General features: G+C 38.7%; 1 protein-coding gene across 1 annotated transcript in view; it reads right to left on the bottom strand.

The window, feature by feature from the left end:
* Positions 1 to 23,000, bottom strand: part of LAMA2 (laminin subunit alpha 2) — a 368,849-nt gene that overhangs the window by 106,753 nt on the left and 239,096 nt on the right. Inside the window, exons 24-30 of the mRNA XM_064508966.1 lie at positions 19,631 to 19,774; positions 14,664 to 14,843; positions 13,711 to 13,899; positions 13,382 to 13,620; positions 8,495 to 8,612; positions 4,062 to 4,196; positions 3,273 to 3,397 (exon numbers count right to left, since the gene is read on the bottom strand). Coding sequence (XP_064365036.1) covers positions 3,273 to 3,397; positions 4,062 to 4,196; positions 8,495 to 8,612; positions 13,382 to 13,620; positions 13,711 to 13,899; positions 14,664 to 14,843; positions 19,631 to 19,774 — 1,130 coding nt within the window. The remainder of the gene's footprint in view (positions 1 to 3,272; positions 3,398 to 4,061; positions 4,197 to 8,494; positions 8,613 to 13,381; positions 13,621 to 13,710; positions 13,900 to 14,663; positions 14,844 to 19,630; positions 19,775 to 23,000) is intronic.

Here is a 23,000-nt window from a genome sequence, read left to right as displayed (position 1 = left end):
TACACAGACAGTTAAAACACAAAACGAGGGTCAGGAGGGGAAAAGAAATGCAACCAAATACTAAAATGGTGGAGTACTGAAAAATTCATTCAGCTATTTGTCAAAGAGAAAAAACAGAAGAGCACAGAGGTGGCCAGGGTGAGCCCAGAACTCTTGGTACGGTACAGTCAGCATCCTACTCTAACTTGCTTATAATGCACTAAATCCACTGTGCTTGAATGAGCACTATGGGAATAAAATTACACCTTTGCAAGAAAAAGTAAACAAATTGATCTACTACTCACAAACTCATTATCCAACACATTTTCAACTCCATAAAAATAGATTCACACCCCCAGAAACAACTCATTCTCTCCGTTTTTTCAGCTTATCACATTTGAAGCTGACTGCTGACCGTACAGAAGTAGGAAAACAGTATTTAAAACTTAAAACCTCAGTGGAGTTTTGTAAAATTTCATAAATAAAAACAATTGCACTATGCTCATTTAAAAATATTATCATGTCAGTCTGTGTCACGCAAGGATGCTGAATCATTTGCCATCTGCTTCATGTAGATTATAATTACTCAGCTACTATACAATAGTTGCATGCAGTTAGACCTTTTTTTTCATTAATACTATCTTGAAAAGTTTTCACTGAGATGCACAACACTCATAAATCTAAGGCATGACACCTTAATTTTCCACCTAATTGTGTAGCTTTATGCAATGGATCCCACCTAATCCTATCCATCTAAAAGTCAGGCATGTAGTCTAAGCCAACTGTTTAGGCTTCCTCTATAAGTAATGGAAACACAGAGATGCACAGCCAGGCATAAAGACACATTCCCTCTCTCTCTCCAGTGATGATTCCCTCTATTTTTAACATAGATGGATGTATAGTTTCTTGAAGTTGTCTGTCTCTCTGCATTGACTGCACAGGTACTGAACTTGTTGATGGCTACAGCTACAGAAATAGAAACCCCGTCCCTCATGTCCAGAGGCATCTAAATTAAACTCCACAAAAACAAGCCATTCTGTTTCTGGACCCACACAGATCTGACTCCTCTTTAGACAGCTCTAAGAAACTGCATGACTATCCCATGATTAAGTGTATTTACTAACCTCAGAGTAGCTATTACTCACCTACTTCCCAAGAGGGACCTGAAACAAGCAAGCCTCATGCTTGTTGGGGCGACCATAATTGGACGCATCACTCCAGATGTGGCCTCACCTGGGCTGAGTAGAGCGGACAGATTGCCTCCGTTGACCTGCTGGCAATGCTCTTTCCAATGCAGCCCAGGATACCATTGGCTGCCTTTGCTATGAGGGTGCATTGCTAGCTCACATTCAATGTGTTGTACACCAGGACCCCCAAGTCCTTGTCTGTAAAGCTGCTATCTAGCTGGCCGGCCCCAGCTTGTACTGGTGTATGGGGTTATTTCTCCTCAGGTGCAGGACTTCGTACTTCCCTTTGTTGAACTTCGTGAGGTTCCTGTCAACCCATTTCTCTAGCCTGCTGAGGTCCCTTTGAATGGCAGCGCAATCACCTAGTCTATCCACCACCCCTCTGATCCTCTATCATCTGCAACCTTGCTAAGGGTGCATTTGATCCCATTGTCCAGCTCATTAATGAAGAAGTTAAACAGCATTGGCCCCTGTATCAACCCCTGGGGGACACCAGTAGTGACTGACCTGCTGTTGCAAACAACCCTCTGAGTCCAGCAGTTCAGCCAGTTCTCAGTCCACTTCAGACTGGTGCTTTACTTGTTCTCATTCTTTCTTGATGCATCTCAGCAATCTGAGTGCTTACCCAGGACATGCACTACTTGGACTGCATACATTTCTTAACTGTAGAGCACTTCAGAAACATCCACTTCTTGTGTTTTCCATTAGCCATTAGACAAAATACTGAAGTCATTTCTGGAGGACAATTTAGAGAACATGTCTAACTTGTATCAGAGTGCCATAATCACTTGGGTGAATGGTCATGCTCATTTTCTGATCTGACACTTGTATTTCTGAGCAAACAAAAGTTCTCAAGCCCTAGGAAAAAACAGGATTGAATAACATCTTCAGCATTTTCTGCTGGTTAGTAATAGGCAATGTCTTTTCCAATGTATTGGCTAATGGGTAAAGCCGAGAAGCTTTGTTGATCTTGATCTTTACAACATTAACGTCCTTAGGTTGACATTTGTAAGTAGAATGCATAACCAATACATATATGCATAGAATGCATAGTAGAAAATGTTCTTGCAAAAAAAGTTTCAACTCAGAACAAAACTGTACTCCAGTCTATTGGAAGAGCTATGGAGGCTATGTTCTAACTGTCTTGAGATAAAGGGAATTTCTTTAAATCTGTTTTATAATTGTTTTGGCTGTTCTCAATTTGGTATCTATGAGCTTTGGAAGTATTCTTAAAAACACTCACTTTGGATGGAAGATCATGATCTGTTTAGCTGCTGGTATCTGAGAAAGGAATTCCCTCCTTCAAAAAAAAAAATTACCCCCAAATGATAAAAACAAGAAGACAGAAGAAAAAAAAAGTCTTGAGAGACATATATTGGCTGAAGTATCCACTATAATATCCTAAAGGCCAGACACAGAACAGAAAAATTATTTTAAGGAACATTTCCAGTCTTCCATGAGAACAATCACGAGGCACAAACCTTTTCAGAGCAGCACCATGGTATGGCTCCAAATATCATTAAGAGCTTTTCAGCACAAGAACAAACAAGTGCTAAAGTATCATCTGTTGGGAACACATGCAGAGACATGGTGGCAAGGCTCATTAACATAAAGCAACCAATAAAATTTATGCTGCAATAACTATATTGCTTTTAAATTATTCTATCTTTCACAAATTGCCTAAAACTCATGTAACATTAAATAAGGAATCAGTAAATTCCACAGTGGAGCAAGAAAGGCACTGTAATACATTTATACCAACATAATATATGAGCATAAGACTTTTTACAGCTCCCTTGTGGCCATATTGTACTTGAGCTCTGCTCTAGCTTCATTTGTGAGAATACCTTTATAACACACGTTCATTATCTGTTGAGTATTGCATTTTCTACCGCTTATTAATTTATTCATCACAAATTAGCGAGGGAGCAATTTCTGACTTTTAACAGAAGATCAATTAGCAAAAGTAGATAGGAAACTTTTTAGTATGGCTCTACACAACACAGGCCTCCTGTAGCCATCTGACAGGGGACACAGAGTGAGCCCGAAACAATAAGTTATTGCTAGCTGAAAAGGCAACTCTGCGTCATGAGTTTGTTCACTTACTTATTGCTGGACATGGATAGGGGACAAGCACAAGGCTGACAGTCATTTGGAGAGCCTTGGACAACACCATAAAATCCCAGTGCACATCTCTCACAGTGGTCCCCAGCAGTATTATGCTGACAATTCTGCAGAGGAAGGAGCCAGAATGAAAGCTGTATTCGATAATTACAGGAAAGCAGAAAACATTTTTTCCCAGCCTAAGGGATTCAAACATATTTAGATTCATAATTTCTCTCTCTCTCTGATATGATTCTCAGTGGGGCTGCTTCCTTTAAGCATCTATCAAATGCATGCTGTGTTACATATGGGTTTACATAGAGAAAGAATGGAGGCCTGTAGCTAGCCAGATGTAGTCCTACAGAATTGCTTATCCAGTTCATCTGTCCTTCCCTCCTCTGTTACAGCCATCAAAGCAGGAGAAATAATAAATTAAAATTCCCTCTTACTGTATCAGGTCACGTGTATTATTACTTAGCAGTGCAGTGCACCATTTGTTGGGGAAAAAAAAGGTATACTGCATCTTTAGGTGGCAGGTATTTAATTCTTCTTGATACACAAATACTAATTCAGAGGTAAAAAGGCACTCAATAATCTTAACTCAGGAAAATCAGTATGGAAATCTTTAAAGGTAGATGGTTCATTTTTTTGGTCCAGTAACTTCAACAGTATTCTTATGAAGTAAAATTGGATACAAAATTTGTCCTCTATTTTTCCAGTTTCGTTACACAACTTACGAATTTTACATTCAGATTAACCTAGTGCACAAATTCAGAAAGGTAAGATTAATACCTGACAAATCGATGTTTCAGGGTCACACATATTACTGTGTCCATGACACTGACACACAACACAGGTGCCCAACGACTGAGCAGATGTCCTTCCTGCAGGTGATGAAGGAAGCCTATAAAATCCTGAAGAGCACAACTACAGTAAAAAAGATGCAGAGAAAAACATATCATTACAGAGTATATGGGGTATGGGGAGTGTTGCAAGCTCATCTTCCCCATCACCAGCTTTTAAAAGCCATGAAAACAAGCTGACAGGCCTCCAGCTGTGTTACAAACAATATACAGTATTTTACAGATAACAAGAGCCAGCCCTAATTGGAAACATTGCAGAAAAATCCCTGGAGCACTCCACTGGCACCAGGCTTTTCATATTATAGCTTGAGAGACCTTTCATTTAGATGCAGAATACCTCACTGTTCTCACTGTGCATCAAGCATCCTTCCTTTCATTTCTTGAGAAAAAGATTTGTTTTCAAAATAAAATTTTTGCATGGACTGTGGAGAGCAAGCATGATGATTCTGTTGCCTTTGTCCTTGGTATGTTTTTCAGGTTTGGCAAGCTAATATCTGCCTACATACTGCCTGATGGATAACAAGCAAAAGCTCAGTGATACTCATCAAAAAATGGCTGCATGGCTGCATTATTTATAGCTATATAGTTGAAAGACTATAAAGGTAAAGAATTCAAAATAATAAAGGTTTTGCATGTCTTGGAACTATTAGCCCCAAATCAAATTTATTTATCACTGAGTATTCCTTACCCTAACTTGGCAATAAAACTCTGAGAGCAAACCAAAAATTACTAGCAAAGCTGACATATGCAAAATCAAGCACTTGATCTTTATTTCAGACTTATTATGCAAAAAGTATCAAAGTGTCTACATAGCTCTTCAAAAGCAGCATAAAAATGCTGCTATGGCAGCATAAAAATACAAACAGGACCATTTTGATGGTTCAGACCATTAGGGTAAGTGCATACAGAGAAGTCACTCATCCCATGTATAAATCCTACCACCTAGTGGTGGTAGGATCATCCTATGAAGGTTATCTGATGAGGTCACTTCCTATCGCTGACCACAATTTGTGATTCTTGGAAAGAATCTGACTAATACCCCTTTCGCACAGCAATCAAATGGATACAAAAGAAAACAAAAGAGAATCTGGAGTAAGGAATTTTTTATTATCACTTTTATAATCATTGCCAAAACATCCAGGAATCTAAGTTATGGATAAAGCATAAACACAATTATTTTCTTTAGAGACAGAAGAAAGTAATCTCACTCACTTCTGTTTTTTGCCTTTATTTTGACTTAGACTACATTAAGATCCCTGAAGCATAGAAACAATCTATCTGCTTTTTCATGGTTTGTGCAGAATTCCAATTCAGATAAATAATCTCAAATGAAAGTAATTTTGTTTCTTACTATAATCTCCTAGTTTTTTGCATTCCTCTCCACCCCCAAAAGAGTCCTTGTCCAATAGTAAAATGGTACAAAGCACAGCTTTACCAGCACTGAGTGAATTTAGGAATTGGGTATAAATATGCAGTACATCCTCAAATCTATTGTCTAACTCATTTTTCTGATATGCAATTGATGCTCATTTCATCTATTTTGATTTAATAGAGATGAAGCAGGATACAGACAAAAGATGAAGTAAACTATGTTTTTCATTACTACTTTCGAAGTTTTTCAAAAGTAGCTATTAGGAAAGCTTTTACCACTGTTCTTTCAGCTTGCTTTTGGATATAAAAAAAATTGGATATGCATGTCACTTCTAGTCAAAAACAGTGTGCACTTAGCCCTTACAATGCAATTACAGGATAAACCATGAAATAAATACATATACATATATCCTGCTACCATTTGCTATAAAATGCCTGGGTATCATGCTTTTTTTCCCCCTGTTGAAATTAAATAAACCTTCACAGAACACATCATAACCTTCACTGAGCACACTAAAAATAAACTAAGTTATGAGCATGTGAAGATTGCACAATTAAGCACGAAGTGTTAAGGTTGCAACTGAGACATTTGTTCTAGCCTCTGGTGGGTCTGAATTAAAATAAAGTTCTAATTACATTATATATTTTCCTTGGGAAATGCAATTTGTTACAGTAAGTTTTTTAAAAATCTGTACTTCTGAGCAAATGCTGGAGCACATTAACTTCATATATGTGTATGTATCTACAGACATTCAGGCGAGTGCTCTTACCCCAAAAGTGTGCAAAGGAAATGTCTTCACTCATTTCCTTTGACACATTCCCTATGAACTGATTGTTTCTGTTGCCTTCTTTCCTGCACAACACAATCCTGTACATTATCTGAAACGAGCTGAGTTCTCGCAGATACAATACGTCTTTCCCTTCATTCACTTACTCCCTCCAAATATTCCCTCACAGCTAGTTTTGGGGATCCCTTTACAAGATCCCATTTAGCCAGGATGTCTGAAGGACTGGCAGAATACTCAAGGCATTGTTCCCTGCTACCTCCATCTAGCAATTCCAACAAAAGCATTTGGAGTTCCTGGTGTTACTTAATAGTGAAAACATGCTGTTTTGCAGACACACAGACTGCCAGTCCCACCATCTCCTGATCCACTGTCCCAACTGTTGATTAACTTTTTCTATACTGCAGTCAAAGTATTACACCTTAAACGCTTTTTATGGTAACTATCCTAAGATAAATTTTACAAAAGCATACAAGCCAGGCGATTTTCTATAAAACTTGGGCGCTTCTGAACCATGCAGCATTAAAATATTTAAATAAGAAATAAACTACAAGTATTATGAGCACAGAGACCACTTAGTTGACCAACACTTTTTTCAGCAAAGCTCAGCCTTCAATGACTTTTAAATTCACCAAACTTAACTGTTCAGGGCACAAGATTCCTTTGGTTTAGTTTCGTTTTGTTTTATGCCACAGCAGTTCAACTGCTTCTAAGACTAAAGCAAAATACACTATTTTGACTATGGTCCAGGAATCTGATTTCCATTCCTCACTGAAAGCAGTTGCATCCCTCATCCAGTGGGCACTGAAATTTGATAGGAGGGAAGCTTTTGTGTATGGACTGAGCAAGATCTTGTTATGGGAGCCGTATACCAGCACTGGAAGAAGGATAATTGTCGGTGAGTATAGCGGAAGGATAACTGCCAGCACTCTGTGCCCCTTTTCAATGTATTTTCATAGATCTATTTGGACAAATACAAGCATTCAGAAAAATGACAGTTTGAACATGCTCAGCAGACATTTGCTAAAACTGAAATCATCTTCCACAAAGCTTCTTTCACGAAGCTCAGACATACTACAGCATGGGTATCATCTACATATTCAATGCATTTGCAGCACAGCGCTGTTCGGGGCACTAAAGCATATAAAACACAAGCAAAACAGACAACTTGCATCCTACTAGTGTTGGTCCACAAAGGCATGTTATTCTAACAGTTTCAAGGGGAAAGACATATGTGATGAATCTACCGGTTCTAAATAATGTCCCTCCTTTTTGACCAACTTTTCAGAATGAACTAGTTCAAGCTTTTGTTTCGAAATGAGTTTTCTTTTCAGTTTTTACTGTTGTTTGAGTTTATTCATTATAATATAAAAATTAAGAAGTTAAAATTGAAACATACATTACTTTTCAAAAAGTATATTTCAATCAATCAATCATATAGCTATTAAAGACTTTATATAGGAATTTTTAATACCAAACAAGGCAAACTGAAAAATTTAAAGCAGAATTTTAACATTCTGCATGGCTCTGTTTTGAGTGCCTGATGCTACAATTTTAGTAACATTCTTCTAAAAATTTTTTTTGTTTTCAATTTTTTAATACTTTATTTGCTGAATTTCATTCAATTGTCAGATCAGTAACTCTCCAGGAATAAACAGTATACAACCTTCCATTATTCACTACTACAAATGTTAATTTGTAGTTTACTTACAGCTATCAGTATTCTATAAAATCAGTTATTTTAACTGGACATAGAGGCTTTCTGTGTTTTTTTTTTTTCTTCCCCCATGGATTACATGAATCATGGTCACGATAAAAAGATGCTTGTAGTTCAGTTCTTTGGAAGCTATCAACCTCACCATAACATGATATAGTTTTACTGTATTATGCCTTCATCTCTTCACAAAGGCTTAATTAGTCAGCATCAGTCACACAATTCAAGCTCAGAGATAATCTAGTAAAGTTGACTTTTTTATAAATTAAGTATTTGAGTTATCTCCAAGGTTTCAGTGGCATATTTGCTTAAGGCAGAATAAATGCTCAAATTCCTTGTAAGAACAGTACCTGAGAGAGAAAGAATAGAGGTAATTAAATTAGAGAGTTGGTGCCAGTTAAACACACCCACACTAATTGCTTATCACACCTTACTAATCAGTGAACTAAATCAGGCGTAAGACTTTTACTGGAAGTTAGGTCAGTACTGTACCTCACAGGACAAACCAGAGTAACCCAGGGGACAGTCACATTTCTCAATCAAGTACGCCTGAGGACTCATTCCAGACACACTGCCGTCTTCAGCAACTTCCATTGAGATTTCAGAAATCCTGGGAAAGAAAAAAAAGAGCAAACATCTCTAATAAGATTAGTCAAGCACTAACTCAAAACCAGTCCATAGTCAGCTAGCATGGGAGAAAATAGCCTTAGCTGGCTGTTTGTAGGCCTCTTGGTCTACAGGAGATAAACAGTACTATTTTTCCTTCTCCAAAGAAAACGACCACCACCTCTAGTCTCATTTTCCATTTCCAGACAATAGTATAACTAAATCTTCCCTTCTGCGTGATTCTACATCTTTTCTATTGCTCTCTCTCTTTTCAACCAAACTATTGACAAAAGCTCAAACTGATTCCTCATTTTGAGGGACTCATTAAGAAATCGAAGTCACACACTAAATGCAGTTCCAATTCATGATTCGCAGAGGTACAGTGATAAAATTGCTCACTAAATAAGCTTTTAATGAGACTACTATTTAAAAAAATAAAAACTATCCCCAGCAACTAAAGCAAGCTAACAAGCTCTAGAACACAGTTCAAAGGCATTGGAAAGTTGCCTTTTTAGCAAGAATTTTAAGATCTGTAGCAAGATTGCTTTTTTTTTTTTCCTAGGATCATCTGGACACATAAGCAAACAATTTAAAACAAACAAAAAATCTTAACACAAAAGCATTTGTTAATGTCAGAAAGGGATATGTTTCATGGTAGAGCTTCTGACACTTTAACTTTTCAAATATTTGTTTGATTGTATTAATAATAATATCCTTGCCTTCCAACCACTCCCTGTCCTCCCAGCATGCATACTGACCTACCAAATTGGGTCAAGTACATCATGGACAATGACAGCAAACAATTTCTAACACAATACAGTTAATCCCAGTGGACTGCAACTTTTTTTAGCTTACTTCTTTATTTTGTTTTTTAATTCACTTAGATGAATATTATGATCTGAAAGCCATTACTGTCTTTCATAAATAAAAATAGTAGAATAGTGTAAATTTTAAAGCTTCTAAATATAATGCCAACCTATCAGAAAGTGTGTCTTTCTCCTAGCATTAAACATGAAGATCTTGTAATAATTAGTGGAATAAACATAGCTAATGCTGTTACAGTCTATTCATTATGTGTCTGTGTATGGGGTTAATGCAGAGAAATTCATAGAAATACTCAGTTCCTGTTCATGCTCACAGTCCATTCACTTACTCCCAAACCTCGATTACTGAACTACTGGGTGAGAGTCTTCTTTTGCACCTTGGCATATAGGCACCAATGCCAGGATGACTCTACAGCAGGAAAAGCAAACATTCACTATTGAACTAAGAGAGAGTTTTGAGACTGACCTTAGGTTACCAGAATTCTACCTCTTAATATCTTGCGTCAATGCAACATCCCTAAATAACCTAGTAACTTGAAGCTTGTACTGCCTTTTTACTGCTTGAAGAAAGGGGTTCAGTGGAGCAGGGAAATGGAACAACCCCCCCCCCCCCCCCCCCCCAAACAAAGCTGTATCAGAATATAAGACTGCAAAATAATCAGGGCAAAAACATTCAGATCTGATGTGTCAATGCAAGCTTACATTGAAATCTCTGTACATTTAATAGAAAAACAGAATGAAATCTGCTTCCCCCTCATCTTCAAGGCTGAGGCAATGGTCTGTGTGCTGCAAAGAACTATTTACTGCCAGAAAGCTAAATTTACATAATAATATACTTTGGGACCACAAAGCTACCTGTTGTTTGTGTGAAAACGTTACTTAAGGAAGGTCAGGCTTGGCTGATTCTTGGAACATGCCTAATAGGAAGCAGTCTAACAACTGCTACCTGATCAACGTCAGGGATATTGAAATAATTCACAGTCAAATTGAAAGCATACTTCCAATTCAAACTGATTTATTATCACAGCCCAGTTGCCTGAAAAGCAAAACAAAATCTAATAAAAGAAATGTTTCAATTTGGAGTGGTGAATGTGAAAATGAGGGCAATAAAATGAACACAGTAGCAGAAAAATGTTTGGCTTTGGATTCTGAGCAGGAATCTCTAAATCACTAGTAATCCTGCAGCTTTGAAGCAGAAACAACAGAAGCATTGCTGCTAAACTATATAGCTAATACAGTGCTAATGCTCAAACTGGACTATTTTTATGTTTCCATTTCCTGCCACTGCTTTGACTTTTGTAAGAAAAGGTTTTCCTACAGTTTATCAGTTACCTACAGCTTTCAGACGCTGAAATTGAAAGAAGTGGAGCTAAGGCAATATTAAAAAACTTAACAAAATTAAAAGGACTTCATATATAGTATTTCCCTTCTGCTGTCCCTAGTTTCTTTTGCCTCTTACTTTGCTACTAGTTAGGCAGGAACAGAAGCTTTACCAGTTTAGAACAGGGCCCTTATTTAGAAAGCATGTCACACGCTATTTAAGCAAACGCTTTATTTTACGTCACTTAATTCAAACATATGTTTGAAGTTAAGCATATGCTTAAATATTGTCCTTTAGAGGATCTCGACCTACTTTTATTAAAAGCCTGTAATTCTTCTTCAAGCTAATATTCCACTAACCTTTAAGAACATTTCAGGGGATTTATTTTGTGGTCTTAAGCAAAACTTCCTTTGAAATCATTCAAAGTGCTACCTGGGAAAAAAATTCACGTATTCCTGCTATTTATTTCCCACTTAAAGTCTCAGACGTCATATGATGAGTGCTACCTACGCAACTAGGCAGACATCATAAAAATCTGTTGTAACATAACCACCTCCAAATCAAATATGGTATCATATGCAAAGTTATGATTTCAGATGGAGAGTTACTGGAAAGAACAGATATACTCTTCACTAAGTCCTGCTGTCACATAAAAGGTTACATTCTGAAATGTGATGCTGTAAAAATACATTTCTGTTCTTGGAGTGCCACCTGGCAAACCCACCCTGAAACTGAAAAGTCATTCTCTGTTCTGTCTGATATCTGCTTCATTACTTGGTAGCTTTGATAAAATGGTGGTGTATTACAGTGCAGGTGTAGTTCAGTCATGATGGTCATATGCATCTCAGAACAAAATTATGAAAAAGGAAGTCCATTTAAGTAACTTTGCTTATGATGCATGAGCTAGAATAGCATTCAGCTTTTCCCTCTGTAGGTGAATTAGGGTATATTGTGTGTAAGTGGGGCGTGGGAAAATACATAAAACATTGATAATACTTCTCAAATTTTTCATGTTGCATTAGAGTTATTTTCATACCTCTTTCTATGGGAATTCCCGGTGCTCATGATATAATATCCTAAACAGACTATGCCAAAAATAAACAAAATCATTGTAAAATATTTATGTTATATATTGTTATATGCAGCATCTACCCCATGCAGGCTGGATGGATACTTTTCTTTAAATGACATACTATAAATAAAAACAATAGAAGCAACAATGGCTGCGTTTGCTCTCATGTAATGCTGCAAAGTTACATTGTAACTGCACCTACTATCCAGCCTTATAAACTCTAAGCACCATTTTCCTACAGACATATGTGTAACCTAAAAATCTAGAAATAATTTAAGTCCATCATTTTTATCACAGAATCATAAAAAGCCTCTGGAGACTAACTAATTTCTCTCCAGTCCAAGACAGGATCAATTATTCCTGTGTTCGTGCTAATAATGTTTGTTTGGGAAGGATATGGTGATTGCATTATCAAATGTACCTTAGTAATTGTCTAGGCAATCTATTCCAGAACAATGCTGTCTGCAGAAGGTTTTCTCTCATCTCTAATATTAATCTTTCCTGCTGAACTTTAAGCTCATTTCTTTCTGACTCATGCATCATGGCAGCACAGAACTAATTCTTCTCTTCCTTTTTGTGACAACATTTCACCCATCTTAAGGCATTTCTAACTACTCAACAAATCTAGTTCTTTACATCTTTTCTCAAAGGTCCTGTTTTCTGACCTCTGATCATGTTCACTTTTCTCCTTTGAACTCTTTAATTAATTTTTCCTTAAGCACAATATCCAAAACTAGATGCAGAGACTTTGCTAGTGTAGGGTGAAATTAAAAGCTTACTTCATACACTCTGCAGGCCACAACTGTTTATATGTACAACTCTAATATTTGCATTTCTCATGAAAGAATATCACTACTGATTAACATTCATCTTGTGATCTGTTATAAAGAACAGATCCTTTTTTGAAGAACAATTAAGTTGTGTTCTGTTTCTCTACTTTATTCAATCGAATACTCCTTTCAAAATGTAAAATCTTACAGGAAACTATAGAGTGCATCCAATTTTTTTGTATTATTCCTCTAATCTTGCTATCTATCTAATGTGTTTACATTGCTTTTTAATTTCATGTGTGCTTCAAATTTAGTAAGCATTCTCTCTATTTCATCATCCAGGTTATTCATGAGTAAATTGAATAGAAAATACGGAAAATATTGAAATTATGTGATCCTAATCTATTGGATTAAGTATCATTTCATTAAAGTAGTATTCTATTCATCTTCATCTGTTTATTCAGTACCAACTTACATGAGAAAACTCTTTCATATGCTACATTCATATTTAATTACAGCCTCATGTTTTCATAAAGTAGACATTTATTAAGAAAATGCTATGGAATTATTTCAGAATGCGTGTGTTTACATGTGTTTTCTGCTCCAGGATCCTGGAAATAAAGATCTAATTTGCCTACTATGATTTAAATTTTTAATTGAATAAAATTTCCCTCTCCTCTCAGCAACTGCTTATAGCTTATTCTATGAATACAAATTTAGTTTGGAAGCTCCATTGGGTAATCTGTGACTACTGCATTATTTCATACCATTGCATGAAATAGTTACCTGCTCTGTCTCATGATATTGCCATGAGTAGCCTTAATAAGAATGTAATGAACATCATACAACACATTCAGGAAATCTTCCCGGGATACAGTTCTCCTGGATCTTGAGTCATCACCATAATATTTCCACGCAAAGTCTGCCTGGGAGGCCGTCCTATTGACTCCTGGGTCATCACGATGATATTCCCAGGGCACAGTGTTTCTGACTCTTTGGTCATCACCATAATATTCCCATTCATGCTAAAAGACAGTAATACAAAACCAGACTATTAACGGTACTAAAAAGAACCAAGTGCTGACATTCTGGAATGAAGCAGATGGAAACATTACCTCTGTCATTTCTATCTCATGCCTTGTCAGCTGCCCAATCAGAGGGGCAGCCATCTGCCGGACAATAAGTCTTGCATGCGTGGGAGGCCCACCTCTGATGATGACTTGGGGGTAGTAAGTAGCAAAACCTGTCTCTTCTCGCGCTTCAAAGTAGATTGCATATTTCAGTTTCCCTCCATAAGCGGTGAGCTAACAAAGCAAATCACAAAGTACAAAAAGGAATCTCATTTTCAGTTAGCCAAAAATAAATTCTGGGCATACGTTGGCACTAAATACACTCTGCACCTGTGCACAATCTGATGAATGCATGTGTGGTAGAAAATAGCAGTACACGCAGTACACGCTTGTAGAGCTATCTGGGGATAAGGGCTGTGCTCACAAATACCCATCAGCAATTTGTTATTGTACTGCAGTAAAAGCAAAATGTTAGCTATTTCATTGTGTGCATCTTAGTGCTCCCAAAGTTTGTGCATAGAAAAAGGAATAGCTACACTCTCATAAACCAAACCAAGAAATATCAAAAGTGCAAAACACAGCAGAGAGACAGAGGTGTATAATATCCAAAGGGAGGGTTATGTCAATCATTTTCCCATGAGTGGCTTACACAATTCACTTTTTCTTTAAAATAGAAAACCCCCCCAAAAGTTACAAGAGGGGTATATTAAACTAATACCGTCTAATTTTTTAAATTGTTTCTATGACAGAATCCATCCTGTAGAAAAAATATTTTATGTAAATATCTAATTTAAAATAGTATCTGTGTTACAGACTTATGAATTTTGATGATAATTGAGAGGACCATTTTTAATAATAAAATGGCATTTACTTTTTTTTTAAGCACCTTCCAGTCTGTGATGACGTGCCTGGTGGAAGGGAAAAAAGTCATTGCAAAATACAAACATAAAAATATATATATAAATCCATTTCAGTATTCAATGGAATCTTATGTTTACCTTTCGTCCTTCAAACTGCTCTGGAAGTCTCCAATAAACAGGTTCTGAGCGAAGGTCCTGCATCACCTGTTCTATATTTGCTACTATTTCAGGAGGCTGGAATGCAATCCCTGAAAGAGTGCTGTGCTGATGCTTTTCATCCACCAGTGGCAGAACCTTCTGCTCTGGCTTCAAAGTCAGCTACGCATATTCAAAAGAATCAAGAAGAAAATCAAGTTTATTCTTCCCCATGAAGGAAAAGCAATGTTAATCTTGAAATTTCAACTCTTTAAGAAAAGTCTTTCTAGGTACTAGGTAACTTCATTTCACATTATGAGCCCTTTGTCATAAAGCAGTCTTACTCTTCTTTCAGACAGAGGAGAAGCAGTGATAATAATGACTTCCCCCTCAATCCTTTTGCATCCAGTCCTCATGATAACAAAGAACTTCTTAATATTGTTTAAAATAGTTTTACCAGTGAGTTACTTCATGAATCTTATTAACATAATTTTGATACTGTTATTTCAGTCTTGGACCTCTTCTATTCAGAGTCTGAGAAATTTACATTAAGATTTACTTCTCACCAATACTTGTACATCAGTGGAGTTGTGGAACAAAATGCTTGCCGCTCTTTGTACTTTTCATGCAACAGTTGAGCTAAATATTCTACAGTTAATATGCAGAGAGTGAGGGTTCAAGGTTTATGTCATCCTAAATTCAGATTTAATGAAAAACATAAGTATGCTACTTAAATATTTACAATTTTTTTAGCCTTGTTGAAAGCTACTCAATAGCATGATAGATAAATCATTACTTTGGCCAAAAACTGTAATAAGAGTCTTAGTAATTCTGTGCAGATGAAAGTATCACAGGATGTATATGGACCAACACAAAGGGCTAGTACCAAGATTGCTGTCAGGAAGAAGAATAAAACTAACGCAGAGTCATGCCCCTAACAGTCCTCCATCTACAGACTGTTTCACAAGATAAGAATCATGTGGTGAAGAATTAGCCAAGACCTGTACTGTTTTTAAAGCATTTTGGTATTTTCATTTACAGCAGCACCTGTGGACTGGCAAGATATGGAAGCACTCCTAGCAATTGCCAGCGCTAAGTGAGATTTCCTGAGATCCTATCATAACACTATTTTGGTATTTAGTACTTTAGACATCAACAAAGGGGTCAGCATGCTTGGGTTTTACAACAACCTTGCCTTACTGTCATAAAAGGCAGGATTCTGTTTGTCTAAATATGTCTAATGCCACTTGAGGCGCCTGAGAGTATTTCAAATGGCCACTAACAGCTGGCAGAATCCAGAGTCATTCATGTTACAACTCCGAATCAGTTCTGAACTAGATCAGAGCACCCAAAACTAGATGAGATGTGGACACACACTTGTTTAGATATGAGCATAAATATAAGAGGAAATCAATCAAGAGATCCAGAATAACCAGGAGTTTTAAACTATGTTTCTGCTTTGTGCAGCCACAAAGGTCAAAACAATTTTCCAGAACTGCTGCTGTCATGAAACTTGATTAAATTTCATAACTTATCAGCTCTTTACAGCCCTTCCTCTTCATCCTACCAGCATATGATGGGCAAGACTGAAATAATGAGAAAGACTGGGCCAGATCATGATTAATCACTTCACCCCCTGGAAAGGAAAAGCTGTCCTACTAGACTGAACAAAGAAGTGAAGAATGGATGCCATTCATGTTACCTTGACCAAGAGATATGAACCCTTCAGTGAAAGATCATATCTTGACATGCAGTCTAAAGTATCATTATCTGATTACTGCTTGTGCGCGAAACAAGTCAGGAGCTTTAGCTGATTTGCCATTAGGAAGGCATGCCCTCTATGACCGACATTCTTTCTAGCAGAGATATGACTGACTATGTATGTGGAGTCAGCTAGTCATCTCCAATTAGAAACAGTTCTTGCAGAATATAATTGAGGAGCTGGCACAGCAGGGACAGACAGTAGTGGTCTCAATGCCTGTTTTGCACTCATTATAGGGATAAATGGAGACTTTCAGTCTGCCTTATTTGTCAGTCCAGAATGGGTCTCAACACCCTCCTGCATTCAAGTGTGGAGGGCTCTCTGGTTGCTCTGATGGGCTCCACCCTTTCATACCTAGATTTAAATAGAGCGGAATCTTCAATAAGCTCTTTTTTAGATTAAAAGAAAGAAGCAATGGAAATAAATAAGACATTAATTGAACCACAGCATATCTAAATGTTCGACAGCAGCAATCTATGAATCTTGAGTACACTGGGGAAAATGGCATGTGTGTGGGACATGACTGTGGAGGATCCTCTTGCACCCCTCCTGGCAAACCTGCACGCTTGACTACCTCTCTGAAATGCCTGTACACAAATGCATGCAGCATGGGGAATAAACAGGAAGAATTAGAGATCTGTGTGCAGTCGCAGGGCCATGATCTCATTGCAATTACAGAGACATGGTGGGATAGCTCGCATGACTGGAATGCTGCCATGGATGGCTACGTGCTTTTTAGGAAAGACAGGCCAGGAAGGCAAGGTGGTGGAGTTGCTCTTTATGTGAGAGAGCAACTGGAATGTATCGAACTCTGCCTTGGGGTGTATGATAAGCAGGTTGAGAGATTATGGGTAAAGATTAAAGGGCAGACTAACATGGGTGACACTGTTGGGGGTGTTTGCTACAGGCCACCTGACCAGGAAGAGGAAATCAATGAGGCCTTCTACAGACGGCTGGACATAGCCTCATGAACACAGGCCCTAGTTCTCCTGGGGGACTTCAACCACCCTGATACCTGCTGTAGAAACAACACAGCTAGGCACAAGCAATCCAGAAGGTTCCTGGAGAGCATTGATGAGAATTTTTGACACAGGTGGTGGAGGAGCGAATGAGGAGATGTGTGCTGCTGGACCCTGTACTAAAAACAAGGAAGGATTGGTTGGAGATGTGAAGGCTGGGGGCAGCCTTGGCTGCAGTGACCATGAGATGGTGGAATTCAGCATCCTGCAAGGAGGAAGCAGGGCAAAAAGTAGGATCACAACCCAGGACTTCAGGAGAGCAAACTTTGGCCTCCTCAGGGATCTACTTGAAGGAGTCCCATGGGTTAGGGCCCTAGAAGGAAGTGGGAGTCCAACAAAGCTGGTTAGTATTCAAGGATCACCTCCTCCAAGCATGTGGAGGATAACATTGGTGCATCCCTAAGTAAGAAGTCAAGCAAAGGGGGCAGCAGACCTGCAGGGATAAGCAAGGAGCTCCTGACAAAACTCAAAGAGAAGAAGGAAGTCTACAGAATGTGGAAAAGGGGACAGACCACTTGGGAGGAATATAGAAATGTTGTCAAGAGCATGCAGGAATGCGACGAGGAAGGCTAAGGCCCATTTGGGATTAAATCTGACAAGGGATGTCAAGCACAACAAGAAGGGCTTCTTCAAATACATCAGTAGCAAAAGGAAGACTAGGGAAAATGTGGGCCTGCTTCTGAATGGGGTGGGTGACCTGGTGATGAAGGATACAGAGAAGGCAGAGTTACTGAATGCCTTCTTTGTTTCAGTCTTTACTGCTAAGGCCAGTCCTCAGGAATCCCAGACCCTGGAGACAAAAGAGAAAGTCTGGAGAAAGGAAGACTTTCTCTTGGCTGAGGAGGATTGGGTTAGAGATCATTTAGGCAAACCTGACACCCACAAATCCATGGGCCCTGATGGGATGCACCCACAAGTGCTGAGGGAGCTGGCAGATGTTATTGCTAGACCACTCTCACTCATCTTCAACAGGTCATGGGAAACATGACACAAAACTGGGAGGAGTGGCTGATCCACCAGAGGACTGTGCTGCCATTCAGAGGGACCTCGCCAGGCTGGAGAGATGGGCAGAGAGGAACCCCATGAAGTTCAATAAAGGCAAGTGCAGAGTCCTGCACCTAGGGAGGAATAACCCCCTGCACCAGTACAGGCTGGGAGCTGACACGCTGGAAAGCAGCTCTGCAGAGAAGGACCTGGGAGTCCTGGTGGACAACAAGTTGACCATGAGCCAGTAATGTGCCCTTGTGGCCAAGAAGGCCAATGGTATCTTGGGTTGCCTTAGGAAGAGCATGCCAAGCAGGTCAAGGGAAGTGATCCTCCTCCTCTACTCAGCCCTGGTGAGGCTGCATCTGGAATGCTGTGTCCAGTTCCAGGCTCCCCAGTACAAGAGAGACATGGCACTACTGGAGAGAGTCCAGCAAAGGGCTGTTAAGACGATTAGGGGACTGCAGCATCTGTTATATGAGGAAAGGCTGAGAGAGCTGGGCCTGTTTAGCCTGGAGAAGAGAAGACAGAGGGGATCTTATCAATGTATACAAATATCTTAAGGGAGGGTGTCAAGAGGATGAGGCCAGACTATTGTCAGTGGTGCCCAGCAACAGGACAAGAGGCAACAGGCACAAACTGAAACACAGGAAGTTCCACCTCAATATGAAGAAAAGCTTCTTTACTGTGAGGGTGACTGAGCACTGGAACAGGTTGCCCAGAGAGGTTGTGGAGTCTCTGGAGATATTCAAAACATGCCTGGATGTGATCCTGTGCAACATGCTCTAGGCGACCCTGCTTGATCAGGGGGTGATGGACTAGATGATCTCCAGGAATCCTTTCCAACCTCAACCATTGTATGATTCTGGGTATCATATACCAGAGATTATGTTACAGTGTACTGGATTGACACAGCATAATTTCCCCACACATGACTAACTTGTTCTTTTGGGCATTTTAATAGCTATTCTTTGGCTGGACATCTGTTATGTTATCACTGGCTTTCTTATCTACTTATTCACTTTTAATGCCTTGACCCTGAACGTGTAATGAAACATACTACTCTCTACGCTTCTCAAAGTATAAAGAGGAAAATGACTGCTTAAATGTTTGACCATTTTCTAGCTACCTCTCAGTGCCTGACTAAAAGGTGCCAGCAGGAAACAACATTATCGCATTACATGGCTCAGCAATTCCCTACTCACCCACATGCGGATCAGCCCCCTTGCCTCACTGCACTGCGTAGTCAGGCCAAAGCAATAGCAACTGCTGCAGCCAAGTGGGTTTCTGGCAGAGAGACCAAATGTGCCAGGCTTGCACCTGTCACAGTGGACACCTTCCACATTAACCTGGAAAAGAGAGAAAAAAGCTTTATTTAGAGGTCATAATAATAATAATAAAAAGACACAGTAATTCTAACAACACAGTGCAGAAAGAAATAAGAAGTGTTAAGGAAAAATTCAAGGAGCTTTCTAGTCTCTTATCCTGTGTATATGCAAATATATACAATTAATATAATCACAGCATTTTTATCCACTGAGCAACTCCAAGCAATGCATTCTGACTCCATACTGATAGTTGCACACACAGAAAAATCAGATTGTACTTTTGGCATGGCATGCTTGCTAACTGATTGATCAGATAAGAAAAAATATGTCCTTCTGAAACTGCCAGGGTTAATCAACCCTTTTGTCTAATAGGAATTAGTTTTGACAAGTTAGAACATTTAAGGTACAGTTCTAAATGTTCTTGCTGAGAAACATATTTTAATGGAAATCTTGTAGAGAAAAGCTTTCCCCTCTTCATTTGATTGTTTTCCACATCATTGAACAGTATTAACAAGGGCTGAAATGTTTCACTGCTGTAATGTCAATGCTTTTATTTTCATTTTTCAATTAGTCCAAATAAAAAGCTATACTGGAAAGAGCTAGATACACAGTGATTTATGCATAGCTTTTTAAAACCATTTTCATACTAAGACAATGCTATTTAAAAAAATCACTAACATGAAAGCACTGGTTTGTCTTTTTTTTTCTTTTTTTGAGAGCAATGCCAAGAAGCCAATCTAAACAACAAAATCAACTTTCCAGAACTATAAAGGAAATCAATATTATCCCTGAGAACTTCTCATTTCTAACCCTCATTTCCACATGTACCTCTATAAGCAAATGTGTCTACACTGTATTTAGCTTAGATTTTGCTGCTTTTCGTCAGAGCTGACAAAGGGACTCCTGAGCTTATGAAAGCTCATTTTTTCCAGCTAGAACAGCAGATTTAAATGGGAACAATTACCATTTTATAAAAATCTTCCTTCTTCAATACAGAACTCTTTTAATAAATTAGGCAAAAGGTTAACCAACCCCAGATTTAAACCCTGAGCAAAAATGTGTCAACTTAATGCAATATTATTTGTTCATTTTCTGTCGTCAGTTGTGAATTTTACTTGCTTTGCAGTTTGTTTCACGTCAGTTGTGGTTTCTCATCCTTAAGCATCAGATAAATATATACTGTTAATCTGGACTAACAGGAACATGGAAGTGACTAACTGAAAGTAGTTACTTTCAGCCTTGAGAGAATCAACAAGGAAACATTTACAGTAAAAAAAAAAAGTCATAAAAGCCCATTCTTTCTGTTTGGCACTTGTGAGACCTACAAGACAGACACTGACACACTAGAGTTACTCCAGAAAAGGGCCAGCAAGATGGTTAGGGGCCTGGAGCACATGACGTATGAGGAGAGGCTGAAAGAATTGAGACACTTATTTTTTATTTCAGAGGATGACATAGGACAAACAACATTTATCATCAGGCTGGGAAACAGCTTTTTCTCAGTGTTGGTGAACAGCTCACCACCCACTTCAGTTTTCTTATGGTCTCAGCATCAAATGAATCAGTATTTGGGAAAAAGAACATGATGTGTTCTGTTCAAATACACCAGAAGAATGCATGAAGGGCCAAATTGTTCAGTAGGAGATGGCTTCAAAGAAAATCATGAATTCCACTGACTACAAAATGAACCTGTTTTGTTCCTGCAACCTTTCTACCAGGACTCTTAATGTTCAGCCTTAGGAAGGGAATGATAGGTGGAATATTATTGCTGTCTACAGCTTGGAGGGTATAGAGAAGATGGAGTCATACTCTTCTCAAAGCTGCACAGTGATAGCAGAAGAGGCAATGCAGGAAGCTGGAATACAGGGAAGTCTGATTAGATATCAGGAAAATGTATTTCACCATGAGGGTGGTCAAACAGTTTGCACAAAGAAGTTGTGAAATCTCCATCATTGCAAATATTCTCTCAGCAACTCGATCATATTAGACCTGCTTCAAACCAGAGGCTGGACTAGCTGACCACCAGAGGTTCCTTCCAACCTAAGTTATTCTATGATTCTGTAGTTCCTCCACTGAATCTATAAACTCAGAATGAAGTGACTGGTGTACAATTAACAAAAGACTTATCTGGCAGTCATATAATTTAAATTTCATCCTCCTATAAATACTAGCTCTTTGTGTCAATACAGTCACTGAAGCAGAATGAATCAAAAACTCAGAAGGAACCCACTACAGCTCATTTTTAAAAACCTCCTGCTGGAAGTGGGACTATCACCAATGCTACATCAGGTTAGCCATGGCTTTGTCTAGCCAAGGCTTAAAAACTTACAAGGATGGGGATTTCGCAACCTCTCTGGATAACCTGTTCCAGTGTTGCATGACTCTCCTAGTGATTTTTTTTTCCTAACGTCCAATCCAAAACTCCCAAGGTGCAATTTGCAGCCATTATACCTTGTCACATCTTCTGCTACTATCAAAAAGTGCTTGACTCCAACATTTTTGCACTTACCCTTTGAAGTGGTTGTAGGCTGCTATTAGATTTTCCCTTAGGATCCTTTTTGCAGACTTAAGAGTCCAGCTCCCTCAATATATGCTTGCAGATCATCTGCTCTAAGCCTCTTTGTAACCCTCCTCTGCATCCTCTCTGCTTTCTTAACAACACTCTTGAGTGCCCTTGCGCTTTGTGAGGTTTCTACTGGCCCAATCCTCAAGTTTGTCAAGGACCCTCACGATTGTAGTTCTACTGTTCAGCCCATCAATCTCTACATCCTCCAAATCACCAATATCCACAAATTTATATTTTGTCTCATCATCTGGGCCACTGATGAAGATCCTGAACCGCATTGGCCCTGGGGATACTCTGCTTGCTGGCTGCCTACTGGATGTCAAACCACCAATTATTGATTTGACAGTAATCTTGATTTGACTATAAGCCCAGCAGTCCAGCCAATTTTCAACCCACCTAATAGTGTGCTGTTCATCCAGTTCATATCTCCTTCCAAATAAGAATGCTGTGGGAGATGATGCCAAAGGTCTTACTAAAGTCATCAGTTTAGTGATCCTAAATTGGATGCCATCTACTCAGAAGAGCAGATACTCCTGGGGTAATTCTACACAATTTACTCATCAGTAAATTAACTCTAAGTCAGTACACTATACAGAACTAGAACTGTGGTACACAGTGTTACTACTGATGTGTTTGCTTTTAATTTGCCAAATGTCTGAACAAGAATTGGATTGAATGTCA

Source organism: Dromaius novaehollandiae, chromosome 3, assembly GCF_036370855.1.
Source record: "Dromaius novaehollandiae isolate bDroNov1 chromosome 3, bDroNov1.hap1, whole genome shotgun sequence".
Taxonomy (NCBI): domain Eukaryota; kingdom Metazoa; phylum Chordata; class Aves; order Casuariiformes; family Dromaiidae; genus Dromaius; species Dromaius novaehollandiae.
This window is presented reverse-complemented; position numbering and strand designations above follow the sequence as displayed.